General features: G+C 42.3%; 1 protein-coding gene across 17 annotated transcripts in view; it reads right to left on the bottom strand.

Moving 5' to 3' along the window:
* Nucleotides 1-14,395, bottom strand: part of PARD3 (par-3 family cell polarity regulator) — a 458,970-nt gene that overhangs the window by 125,513 nt on the left and 319,062 nt on the right. For 13 of the 17 annotated variants that reach the window (XM_069958961.1, XM_069958945.1, XM_069958947.1 and 10 more), the window contains one exon: nucleotides 8,664-8,780. The exons of the other annotated variants lie outside the window; for them this stretch is intronic. In XM_069958961.1, the coding sequence (XP_069815062.1) occupies nucleotides 8,664-8,780 (117 nt within the window). The remainder of the gene's footprint in view (nucleotides 1-8,663; nucleotides 8,781-14,395) is intronic. 17 annotated transcript variants of the gene reach the window in all.

Below are 14,395 nucleotides of genomic sequence, written 5' to 3'. Positions count from 1 at the left end.
TGACTTCCTCCATCCAGGTCATACATTCAGTTTGCTGTGCTAACCCTGTATCAAAATAACCTGGTGATGGCAAAGTGGCTGCTTATTGGTGACCAATGAACAATACGCTTGGGTAGGGACATCAGAAGTGGCCATTAAAGAATAAAAAACTGAGAAAAAAAAAGTCCTTTCTGTACCTGGTGACAAAAAGCCGATGCTATAACCTGTTTGCAACATTTACTTCCTTCTTAAATCTTCATCAAGGTTGCACATTCACCATTTCAATGCTCAAAAATTTTTTTACAAGCTTTCCCAATGGCAAAATTTTGAAATAAACAGGTGCAAAAACGACACTATATAAAGTTCCAGCATGCTCTTTACATTTTGTTAGGTAACAAAGTATCTTGTAATACCGTATCGGTTTTCATAACAAGGGAACAAAAAAGTTTCCGACCTTCTGTGGGGTCTGTAAAAACTATTCTATTACCTCTGCTATTGGCCACTTGAGAAATAAAGCGTTAAAGAAAATATTTAGGTAACAAAAAATGAAACATTTGCTTTCCGGTATAAAAATATTATGGTCTTATGGGGGAACTTTATAAATACACCAGAAACGGTGCCCTGCTGCTCAACTCCTCTGTAGCTGAGGCTGTAAGCCTTCCAGATGGCTGCTGCAGAAAGATGACACCGCTGGATTCTCCGCTGGTGACCTGCAGGTCGGCAAGTGGCTTACTTTTTTTGCTTCTTAAAAAAAAAAAAAAAAAAAAAAAAAAGTAACATCTTGAGTACTAAAAATCATTGATATGGCCTGACATAACAGATGACTAGCGTAAAAAGTACAAAAAAAAATTAAATTCTCTTTCTCTATTACGTTCAAAATTGTGGAATGACTTCAGTACAAAAACAGTGGAACTTTTTTTTTTTTTTTTTATAGTGGAAGTTCCTCTCAGATGTTGATCCTAAATTAGTCATTTAACCCATTAGACTAGTATAAATAGTTTTATACATCTGTTAGCGAATTTCTTCTCTCTCTCTCTCCCCCTCTCTGGAGGACCCATCTTCTCCTGTGGTGGTGCTATACGGAAACTGAACACTTGTTGCCAGAACTCCTCCACAGAGGACACCTGGGACATCTCATCTGCAATACCAGATACAGGCTACAGACAATAGCTGGAGGGCCAGTATAGGGCTATCAACTGAGAGTATTTCAATTTGCCATGAAACACAACTGCGTCCATGTGTCTGCCCAGTTGGAGATATGAATGTAAATTTGTAGAATAGCTTACAGTATCATCTCATGTTGCGTATGGCTCCATGAAGGGCCACAGATTGTGCTTTGGGCTGAAAAACAGAGCTTGATGGTTCTTTGCACATTTAATACCAACGGATATCTCGCAGACTTCAATAAGCACAATTAGTTTTTTGTCTTCTTGCAGTATTTTCTGTCTGGTCAGACCCTACTAAGTAAACAAAAAGTATGATTGTGTCCCCAAAAGGGAGCCCCAACACAAGTATGAACCCAAACTGGCTTCTGCATACATTACTGCACCAAGAGACTCTAGCAAAAGAAACTTCCACCAAAAGCCCAATACATTTTTACCAATGCCTATGGCTTTCCAGGGTGGCTTAGGGCTGCATCCAACTACTTCGGACAACTGGTATTTAAATGCTGAACGCAGGGGCATAACTACCACCAAAGCCGCTGCATCAGGGGGCCCATCCCTGCAATACACTAGGCCTTCTGAGCTGTCATTATACTACCAAATGCCTACTATGGGGAACACTATGTACTGGGGTAGGATACTGAAGAAGATGGGGACACCATCTACCAGGGGGATACCAGGAGAGATGCCTACCATGCCAGACACTAGGAGAGATGTCTACCATGGGGGCACTATCTACTGTGGCAATACCAGGGGAGATTCCTAATGTATTCTATTTATTGGACGGACGGCTAAAAAACAGGGGGATTTCCTACAATATGATGGGGGAGGAGGGGGGCCCAATCAAAAGTTTGCTATGGGGCCCAGCCCTTTCTAGTTACACCCCTGGCTGAATGATCGGCATGCACAAAAGTTGCCATGAGTCGCGAGAATTCATGGCAACTACCGATGAAGAGCAGAAAGGGCACAGATAAAGTGCAAGGTTTTCACATACAGATAACCTATAGAGAGGATCATCCTGAATGCAACCAAAAATTAAAAACAAAAGGCATAAAAATAAAAGTAATGTTGAAAAACAAGTCAAACATTGCCAAAAAGTGAGGATTAGGGAAAAACAATCGACAATCACGCAGTCAACCTCTGGTAAAACTCTGGATCTTGTTAGCAGAAGCGCGACCCACACACCAGGCGTTGGCAGGCAGCACTTCTGTTGTGGCCAATAAAAAAATAGCTTGTTATCGGGAAATCTCCACAATTCTCGAAGTAATAAACAAAAAGCTCCAACCTCACAAAGAACCTAAACATGTAAAAAGAGACATAAATATGATCCCGATGCAATAATAAGGTTAATTCCTTCCCTGCTGTCACTAAACCCACATTAGCAGTCTCTTTTCAGCTTGACACAAATTAATGATTTTAATTCCAGACACTTGTCACAGAGCTCACTCGCCTTTCTTCTAATTAAAATGGATGAAGCTCCGTGATCAAGAAACGGCACAGTTCATTTTTTTTTTTTCCAGCACGGCTTGTTACATTTCTATTCATTAGAGAACAGCTCCTAGCACCCATGGAGCAGGACAGAACGAGGAAACGCGCGGTGCCAGCTGACATATGGGGAAAGTCGTCTTTCCCCAGGGGTGTTGTACAATGGAGGCCCCTGGGAATGTTCGGTGCTAGATCATTTTAATTACTGCATCGTACAAATGGATTCATTACAACACACTGTGATTAGGAATTGGCCTCTTTCAGTGCCAGAGGCCAGGAAGACATTTCGCAGCACTGCGTAACACACCCCTTTAATAACTACGTCTCACATTATTCCTGAATGGTAATAACAATAGACTGTCACTGTGCAATTACAATGAGACAACCTGTATAAAGGGCAAATGGTTAAGTGCTATTTTGCTGTACAGCTGGGAGCAGTGATAAGTATGTATATGTCTAGATGTGGGTACCCCTTACCCCTCATTGCTATGTTACCCACTGGTAGATATATGAATCCATATGACCTTGCCAGAACAAATATACTAAGAAATATAGCCTTATTAAGTCAAAGATCATGCTACTTATTGCCACCAAAGACCAAGTGCCAAACTATTACATAGCCCGTTCACACTTCATTGGGGCTGTAAAATAGCTCTATAGGGATTAAAGGTGTTCAGGCATGTACGATGCATAGCTTTACTATGCAGCTTATAATACGTGAATCATGTCAAGTATTGTTAAATAACATTTAAATAAAATGAATTTACCACTACCACTTTGTGCTCTTTCCATGAACAGACCAGCACCAGCACAGGGGTGCTGATGCTGTGGTCCTTTTATTGAACCGCCGCCTGGTTCCTGCGCATGAGGCTGGTTTATTTCTGAGCACCGTCCCGGCATGAAGCACTGGACGCGGACCCGCGCTGGCAGCAGTCTGTTCATGGAAAAAACACAAAGCAATATAGCTAGTGGTACATTCGCTTTAAAGGAGGAGATCTTTTACCCTGCCACCCGTGGCACAGACCGCCCAACACCACGGTAGAGCCCCAGATACCTACCCCCTCCAGCAAGTCCCGCATGCAGAGATTGTGATTTTCTACGGATGTCGGACTAATCTCTGGTCATTTACATATGGCGCTTTATTACATATGGCAATTTCTCCTCGGCAGGACTGACATCTGGAGCAGGAGGGGGTAAGTATTTGTGGCTCTACCAGGTAGGAGGGGGGCGGGCGGGTCTGCCCCGGGTGCCAGGGTGAAAGGTCTCCTTTAAAAAAAAAAAAAAAAAAGGTCCTCAATATGAACAGGGTTCACCGATCCGACCTGTAGCCGCCCACAGATATTTTCACCATGTATCTTTCTACCTATTTAATAATTAATTTATTTTTTTTACATTTTGGCATGGCGTGATGTTTACTTAAAATTTCAAGCACAAAAAATGCACTGTGTGAACTCTGATCAGGACCCTCATTTCCTGGTCTGTGGATACTCTACAGATTTCAGTCGATCATTGGGGTTCCTAGCAGGGGGACCATGGGAACCAGGGACAGGTAAGAATATTTTACTATTTTTCTGCATGGCCCTGCCTTCCTAATGTTTTTCAATTTCTCTGGACTTCTCCTTTAATTAAAGCAGAATCCTGAGTTGTGGAAATCCACAAAGTTATAGTCAGGAGCCCTGACCTGTTAATAAAAGTTAATAAAATGAACAAATAATGTTCACTGCATAAGGCAAACATATCTGATGAATATTAGCTGGTAAAGAAAAGCGACCCCAGGTCAAATTGCTCATACATCTTAATGTCATGCTCAGAAACAGGCAGACAGGCTCCTATCTGATGCCTACTCTCGCTGCAGTCGTAGACAGGCTTTTACGCCATCTGTTCATATACCAAATATGAAAGATGAGACTTTCAGAAACCTTGCTGTTATCCCTGGAAACATACGCGTCATCTGAATTCAATAAGGCCTCGGCCAAGGATCTGGCTTTATGGATTCTGATGGAAACTCCAAGGCTTTGGGACAATCCATTAATGTGAGTCAGACAACACAATGCAATTCATAGGTGGACTGATATGGCTCGAAAAAAAAAAAAAAAAAGAGAATAAAACTAGAATAAAGACTGAAGTCTTCTCATGTAAATGGCATCAAGTGAAAAAGTAACTTCCTCTGATAACTTTGTAGTTCTCTGCCTACAACTTTTACAAACGCTGACACTTTCTACAACTCTTTCTTGGTGTTTCCTCGGGGAGATCACAAGAAGCTGTGCTCTCAGTACAATTATATCCGGTACATAGAGCACAGCGGGCAGGAGCGCCGAGAAGTATAGACCCCGGTGATAAACTTATAAGGAGGAAGCGTAGCAGAAGGGAAGGTGGGGTTAGGTATGCTAAACGCAAGACGACACGGAAAGTAAGACCATGAGTGTATATCACCATGAGTGTATCCCACTCACTGCAAAAAAAAAAAAATGTGATGGAGCCATGATAAGGCTGAAGTAGATTCTGTCGATATCGCGCACAAGAGAATTCTTATTTCCCAATATGTGACCATTACATGTACATTGGCTGCCACCACTGCTTAAGTTCAGATTGGTCAACCATCAATAGCGTATGGTGGTCTCCTGACTCTCCCATGATGGTAGACATTGGGGAGACAAGGACTGGACTATTAGATTTCAAGAAGAGGAGCCTAGCAATTGCTTACATCCTCTGTCTCTCTATTAGAAACATATGCTCCCTTGGCTGAGCTCAGCATGCATGTGCATGGGGCTTATCTGGCCATACTACAGCTATATTACATGTAATCCCAGCCTCAGTGACGGTAAATATCACTGGGTAACTTCAGGAATACAGAGGGGATATAAATCTTATGGAAAGGGGAAGCCATATGAAACAGATCCAGCCTGTCCATGTCTTTCTTTTGGACCATTGATTTAAGGAGCAAATGGAAAGCCCCTTTAAGAACATTGGAAGTTCCGGGAATACCGCTGACCAGTACGCTCATTGTCTTTAAATAATAAATATGGATACATAAAAAGGCCCATTTATTGAATCAATGATATCCAGCACTATCATTATTCTGACCCCTTCTCCATCTCCAATCAATGCAGGCAGATATTAAAGGCATGTAAGCAGAACCCACTTGTAGGCATATGGGTATTATTATTAGACGGGTGAGGGGTGGGGTATGGTGTTTTCTCTATAAAATTTGTAGTCTTAATTGATTTTCATTTTAATGGACCATTTGCTTTTCCTTCTGCCCCCACAGGAGTTTTGTTTGATGCTGCTGCACACTGTAAATTCATTATTGCCAACCTATTTCCCAGAAGTATTACATCATTAAAGAAATAAGGCTTGGCTGAGAAGGGAAATATGCATTAAATGGACAATCCTAAATGAACTTTGCGATAGCGGGAATAAGTTATCCACGGACAATAGATTGGGGGGGGGGGGGGGGGGGGGTCTTTTCATGGACTAAATGAAGCAATAAGTTGGAGCAGTCTACAAGCGGGAACACAGAATGGCTCTTTTCTTCGCAATTAAAATCAAATTAAGTATAACTTTACTTTGGCGTCTATACACACCGGACATCGCACAGGGCTTGTTCGGCTAATTGAGCAGGAATATCAGCGGGTTAATTAACACTTCCTGGATTCAATGCGCTTCAGCCTCACTTGGCAGGGACGGTGTTAACACAAAGGGGCTGCCTCACTGTATTCGGACGGAATTATTTATAGCGGTAAGAGCGGTCTGCCCATTCAGAGGTCCCTTCACGACTGCCGAGAACCATAAAGTGTGAAGGGAAACGTATGAATCCCACCACATTATAGCTGCCGGCTCCATATACAACGTGTGATTCATGGGAAATTCCGACCTCTGCATTCAACAAGTGCTAGAAAAGCAAGCGATCCCGTTATAGGGGGCTCATACATGGGATTCCAGCACGTCACACGCGGCTCCGAGTGCCATTCACGGACAATTAGGTGAAATTATCAGTCGCCCCATAAAAGTTGAAGTGAAGTTTCTAGAACACCAAATAAGGATTTGCTCGGGTTTCACAGACTTTCTTCATCTAACGCCACAATATTTTTCCTCGTACAATATGAGAATTCCTAACGCTGAAACAACAAAAAGAGGTTACGGAAGCCTATTGGCTTTAAGACTGACATTTCTATGCAAGGTTGGAATGTGACCGGAGCAGAATTTACAAGGAGTTTCTACTATTCCCTATAAAGCAGTGCTCTCCAACCAGTCACTCTACAGCTGGTGCAAAAACTACAACTCTCAATCTGCCCTGATGGTCTTTGGCACTTGCAAGAAATATCTTCCCTCCTGAGCAGTTTTGCCCAACTCTTCAGGTGTTAAAAAACTACAACTCCCATTATAACCTGACTACCTTTAGCCTCTGTGAGGAGTTTCTACCTTTCCTCTTAGAACACTGGTTTCCCTCCTGAACACTCCGGCTCTTCTAAAATAAAAAACATGCCTCCCATCATGTCTGGACAGCATCCCCCACCTACACAGGCACTGCCAATTCAACAAACTTTATATAGATCCATAGTACAAATATAATAAACTTTGTAATACTGTATATCTTATCAGACAAAAAAGCCTCCTATAAGATTGCCAGATATAGTGCTGCTCCTCATGCTCTCAACACAGCAGCTTATCCAGAAAAGTCATCTGAAATTATATGTATAATTTAAAAGTAGTTTCCTCTATTCCCTCTAGAGCATTTTTTCCTCAAACCTTGTCTCCTCAGCATTAACAAAACTACAACTCCCATTTGCATGGTGTCACCCAACTTATGGCACTCTAGCTGATGCAAAACTACAATTATCATAATGACCTAAGTTCCTATGAATTCCCTATAGCAGTATTCCCCAAACTGAGAGTCTCCAGTTGTTGCAAAACTCCCAATATGCCCTGACAGCCTTCATAATTTACAAGTATTCTCTACTATTCCTTGTATTGTTTCCCAAACTGTGTCACTCCAGCAACAACTTCCATCATGCCCTGATGGCCTTTGGTAAAAGTGTCATGGCTGCAATTAGAGCAGCGTTGCTCAACCTGTGTCATTCTATCTGCTGCAAAACTATGACTCCCATCATGGCCAGACAGCTGGGAAAGATGGGAGTTGTAGTTTGGCAACAGCTTGAAAGCTACAAGTTGGAGAACACTGTTCCAGCGTCTCGATATCCTTATTGTTTGTTCAATCAGTTTCCTATGCAATTTGCCCTACTGCAGGTATGTCAGATGCCCACCATAGGGTCTATGACAATTCCCCCCACCCTTGTGCACAAGTTCAGTGTTGTCATAGGGACTCATTGTGGAACCAAATACTCATCCACATCAATGTCCACATTGTAAAATTATTTCAGCACTGTCCCCCTTATATCTTCTGCCAAATAGATGTTTCCCAGCACAGGGAAGGGAACTCATCTCTAGAATACAAGAAACAAATAGAAAAAAAAAAAGAAAAGCTCAAGTCGTAAAAAGTGTTTGCAAAACATTACCACAGTTTCTTTCCATTGGTTTATTCTAGTAATGTAAGTAACACGCTGAAAGGGCTTCTATTGTTAGGATTATTATTACGCCATGCTTAACCACAATACAGAAGTGACACCATCCTGCTAATATATCACATGCCTCATGCAGCCATAGAATATTCTAAGAGCACAGAATTATAATAATCTACAAAAAAAAAAAAAAAAAACACAGAGGGGCTCTACACTGCCATCTGCAGCTCACAAGCAGTAATGCGGTCTAGCAGTCATTGTCACTTCTAGGGTTTCCGACGATAACTACTACGACACCGATCATCTCGTATTAATCACCATGCACTGCACAAACCAAACAGAGTTAAAAAAAAAACACACACAAAGCCGAGGAGGGGGGTGGAAGCAAACTAGGTGATATTTTAGGAGTCTTGTATGGTGATTGTTTAAAGGTTATGTCAATAGCTTTGAGTGTGACACAAGGCGGGCATGCTGCCTGGTTAGAGAAGATGCTCATTAAGCAGCGGATGAAGTCTACCTCTCCTGTTCTTGCCTCATTCGCATCCTGTCATCTTCTGATGGGTGGGCTTCTTGCATTTTCATTTTCCATGATCCCCTGTGTTCAATCTTGTCATCTTTTCGATGTTTGCCAAACCTGTCAAGAAGAAGCGGAATTCTAACAGCGGTCTGCGGAATGAGAAAGTGACAACAAGTGTCTGCGGAGCAAGTTCTCTGCTCGCTGCTAACTATGCATGGCTGCTCGCTTACAATTCCTATCTCTACAGCTCGCTGTTTCCTGCGGGGATTGTCCTCGCCACAAGGCAATCAGCAGACGCCATGGAGGTGTCATTCAGCCGCACTTTAGATAGAATTGGTTTACCGGAAATAATAGGGGGGATCGTAATATGGGGGGGCACAGCCAGAGGTTTATGCGTTTTCGGATGGTAAATTGTTGCCATACAAGTATAATGGCAGAGAGCAAAGCCTATTCCAAATCACAAGCAGCAAATCTCCGACCTGCACTAGGATATGCATTATACATTCAGGTAGATGCTCATTAACAATAGACAAAAGAAAGCCGCCGCTTCATTACCTGGAGCTAAGAAAGTGACGGGTTGCATTACACCGCTAAGGGGCATCTGACAAGTGATCTCTGCCGCCGTACAGGAGAACAGGATATAATAGAGGAAGAGAAGTGCAGTTCGGTGATATATAGGTTATTGTTGTTTAAAACAGGATTTCTTCGTAAAAAGCAGAGCAAATCCTGGCAGGAGTCATAAGACAGAGAGTAAGGGGCTAGATCGGCGCTCGTTTACTGGGCCTATTACACGGCCTGATAATCGTTTAGCGAGGGCTGCAGGGACATCGTTACCTTGCAGCCCTTGTTTAAACACCATACTTTAAAGGGGTTGTCCAGCGAAAATCTTTTTCTTTCAAATGAACTGATATCAGAAAAGTTGTATAGATTTGTAAATTACGTCCATTAAATAATTTCAAGTCTTTTCATACTTATCAGATGCTGTATGTCCTGCAAGAAATTTTATTTTTTTTACATTCAGACACAGTGCTCTCTGCTGACCTCTCTGGCCGACACAGGAACTCTGTCTCAGTTTTATATGAATCCCCATAGGAAACCTCTCCTGCTCTGGACAGTTTCTGTTTCGAGCAGAGATGGTAGCAGAGAGCACTGTGTCAGACTGAAAATAAACAACATTTCCTGCATGACATACAGCAACTAATAAGTATGGATAGATTTGAGATTTTTGTAATAGAAGTAAATTACAAATCTATATAAGTTTCTGATATCGGTTGATTTGAAAGAAAGATTTTCGCTGAACAACCCCTTTAAGCATGCTTGGAGTTCTGCTCATCTATAATGTGTAAGGCTACCTTGCACAATCGTTCATTCAACAGTTGTCGAACCATCAACCTACTTTCCACCTTTAAATACACAATTAATAAAAAGTAGCCAGGATAGGCGGCAATATCGCCATCTTCTGGACAGTGTCTGTATCCACACGACTGCTGATCGCAATACGGCGACATAGTTTATGGCACGAGAGAGGTTAAAGACGCTCTCTTTCCAAATGTGCAGAATTTCAAGCACAACAAAACCAAATAAAATCCCAATTTAATCTGTTAAATGGTCTAAACTCGCTGCGTTACTGATGAGATCATTGTAGCCTGCCAAATTACCTACGGATTTCATTAGGATAGCGAGCTATTGAAGAAACATCCATTAGTTGATTAATGAAGAAAAACAAAAACTGATTAAGACATAAAAAGTCCCATAGTGTTAAATTGGTTATGAATGGAAGAAATGGAAAGAAGGGGCGAGCGTAATTTATGAGCTGGCCTGCGTATTTTAGTGTAATTTCACAGCTGCTGTTTTAATAAGCATAAAAACACTTTAAAAACATGTGGACAGAGCCCAGCAGCGAGGAATGGGCTCCGGCACAGAGGGGGTTAAACATCCGTCATTCACCACAGTGTAATTCAATAAAATGTCCCTGATGCAATTAGATGAAATATGGATCCCACTAGCGGGCCTGTATCTCCACCTGACATCCCCTCCCCATATGTCATAGAGCTACTCCTTAATCCTTCCACAGAGTGCAACTATCTCTTATTATCTTAAAAGGGACACTAACCTCAATTTTCCTCTCCCCGTGTTTGTGTAGCGTACATACATGTCATGGCAATGCCTTATTCCATCATTTAATCTTCTTATGGCTGAAAGTGACTTTATTTATTAACACGGTCCCGGGGGGAAAGGCTGCAATACATAATCCTCCAACTGCATAAATAAAAATACGTGGCTTCATGCAGGTACATGGACGGAGGGAGTTGTACATATAATAGGGAGCATAAATATTACTGTACAATTCTGCACTAGGTTCTGGTCGCCATATTACCCTCCTAGATAGGGAGACATACGGGGCAACAGTCATGGGATAAGGGCATGGGCTCCCATGCAGCGGCAGAGTTTGTACAGTGTTTGGGTGTTCCTGTGAAACCTTAAACGTTCCAGGTAGTGATGAGCGAACGAGGCAAAAGTCCGGGTTCAGCAATGTTCATCTGAGCCTGAACGCTTGGCATTTAAATTCTGGTGGCTGGAGAAGTTGGATGCCACCCAAGAGGGGTCATGGAGAACATGGATACCGCCTATGGATCTCTAGGGATGCAACCAACTTCTCAAGCCGCCAGGAATCATATGGCAAGCATTCGGGTTAGGAGGAATGTTGCTGAACTTGATCTTGCAGCAAGTTCGCTCATCACTAGTTCCAGGGTGATGTTGGCAACTATATGTTTGTGGCACTGGCAATACATCCTTTATGTTGGTGTACGCCACTTAAGATTGCATCATAATCAATTTTAAAGGGGTATGCCAGAGTTCAGATGAAAAATGTTAAACAAATACAATTTTTTTTGGTCCTAGTCTGCTCCCGGTCTATAGTGCAGCAAGAGTTCCCCCGCCAGTAACACCACCCAGCGCTGCAACTGAGCATGTGTGACCAGCAAGACGGGATCAAAACACAGGTCACAACCCAAGGCGACATTACTAGAGATGAGCGAAGCGGCTTCGTGTTCGAGTCCATCCGAACCCGATCGTTCAGCATTTGATTAGCGGGGGCTGCTGAAGTTGGACAAAGCTCTAAGGTTGTCTGGAAAACATGGATGCAGCCAATGACTATATCCATGATTTCCACATAGCCTTAGGGCTTTATCCAACTTCAGCAGCCACCGCTAATCAAATGCCGAACGTTCGGGTTCGGATGGACTCGAGCATGCTCGAGGTTCGCTCATCTCTGGACATTACGTTTTAGATTAGGAAGTGATGAGGGATTTATGTGGGAAACTACTGAAATGAAAAAACTATATTTTGAGGATTTAATATACCAGACTACATAATGAAGTGTGTTATTACTGCTCAGTGTACTGGCCCTTTAAGGCTAATCACTACTAGGATGTCACAAGGGCATCTATGCTTTAGTCATGCCTGTGATGGAATAATTACAAGATGGTGGTCACGTAGACCTATGCTTCACTTAAAAGGTTCCATTAACCCAATTAGGACGTTATTTTCCAATTGGTATAAATACTTATTATAACCAACATAAATTGGGTTCGAATAACTTAAATGCATGAGCCAAATCAGGTGGGAGGACCAGTCCATAACATACAACATAGGTAAAGAAATACTGAGCACAGAGATAGCGATAATACAGTGGCGTACTCTATCAGGGAAACACACACAAAGCAGAATAAATGGGAAGCCTCACAGTAAGAGCCATACATCATGACACTTTAAATGGCCAATGAGGGACACTTAGGAGCTGATGCACAATAGGCCCACTTTTTCACATGTGCACCTCAGCGGTCTCTGAGCATCACTTTACAGCAAAACAGCAAACTATACAGATCTGAACCGCGCATTAAAACGTAAAATAATACAGAGGGTGGATGATGATGCAGATATCCGACACTCCAACGTAATGATGCAAATCTAATAAGACATCGGGGAACAAATACAGTGAAAAGGATAGAGGAAGGAATACACCAGGTGGGAAGGGGAAACGACTACCTCTGCACATATAGCGCTGAGACCAGCAGGTAAGCCCTTTCTATAGCAGCCATTTACAGGAATATGTTAAAAGGATTGTCAGAGATTAGTGAAGTGGACTGTTTTTCTCCCCCAGAAAATTTCTTATCATAGGAAGAAGGTGGTACTGCAACAAATAAATTGACTGTGGCCAGGCTGCAATACTCAACACAGCCTGAAGGTGGCAACATGACTAACAATCATATTACAAAGCTAAACAACACTTTTAAGGGGTTGCCTACAAAAAAAAATGGCCACTTTCTTCCAGAGACAGCACCACTCTTGTCTCCAGTTCAGGTGCAGTTTTCAACTGAGTTGAACTGAGTTAAAAATAAAAATCTTCACCCAAACTGGAGACAAGAGTGGAGCTGTATTTGGAAGAAAGTGGCCATGTTTTTGTAGCACTGGAGAAACTCTTAAAGGGCTTCAAAACCCCTTAAAATCTGTTTTCATTTCTAGAAACAGCGGCACTCTTATAAAGTGACTGTGACCGATACTGCTCTTCAGCTTAAAGTGATAGTCACCCCTCTTACTCTATGTGCAGTGGACAGTGTCATCTAGGCGGGCCCAACAGCAGTGCAGATACTGTCACCCAATCAAATGAAGCGATTTTAGAGCAAAATGATGATAGGGTGACAATACCACTTTAAAGTGATATCAAATTAACTTGTTTCAGAAAGTTAGTTTTGTAATTTACTCCTATTAAAAAATATCAAGTCTTCCCATACTTATCAGCTGCTGGATGTCCTGCAGGAATTGGTGTATTTTTTGCAGTCTGACACAGTGCTCTCTGCTGCCACCTCCATCCATGTCAGGAACTGTCCAGAGTAATAGAAAATCACCACAGAAAACCTCTCCTGCTCTGGACAGTTCCTGTCTCGGACTGAGATGGCAGCAGAGAGCACTGTGTCAGACTGGAAAGAAAACACTTCCTGCAGGATATACAGCAGCTGATAAGTACTGGAAGACTTGAGATTTTTAAATAGAAGTAAATTACAAATATATATAACTTTCTGACACCAGTTGATTTGAAAAAAATAGATTTTTGCTAGACAACCCCTTTAACTCATCTCACCAAACCCAGCCTGTGGATTAGAAGTGGCGCCGTTCCGCAAATAAAAACCAAGTCCATTTTTGCAATCTTCTAACTGCTTACACAAATAAATATTTATTCCTCCTCCGCCAAGTGCAGCAAACCATAGTCTATATTTTATTTCCATCTAAATTGGATATACTTACCCTGGCGTAAGCACCATCTCTCCAGTTGCTCGAGGCCTTACTAATTTCCAAGGTATGAGTCCAATGAAATAAAAGGACAATTAAGTTGTTGATGGCAATTAACTCTGTCGAATGTCATGATTGCAAGGAAATTAACAAAATATTGTAATGGAGGACAGGCAAGGTCAGCATCCCCGAGACTCTAATTTGCTCTGACGTCTGCTAATTTACTATGCATTAAACCAGCGCTTCTCAAACTGTGAGGCGCGCCTCACTAGTGAGGCGCAGCTCGCAGTCTGGTGAGGCGCAGGGTCCCGGTCTGCAAGGACTCCAGGATTTATGACCTGCTGATGAAATACTTTTGTTTAGGGTGCCGGGAGACTGCAATCACTCAGCAATGTCCCGGCACCTATCCCCGCCGCCGCTGCTCTCACAACCTTCCCCCAGTA

Source organism: Dendropsophus ebraccatus, chromosome 2 (assembly GCF_027789765.1).
Source record: "Dendropsophus ebraccatus isolate aDenEbr1 chromosome 2, aDenEbr1.pat, whole genome shotgun sequence".
Taxonomy (NCBI): domain Eukaryota; kingdom Metazoa; phylum Chordata; class Amphibia; order Anura; family Hylidae; genus Dendropsophus; species Dendropsophus ebraccatus.
This window is presented reverse-complemented; position numbering and strand designations above follow the sequence as displayed.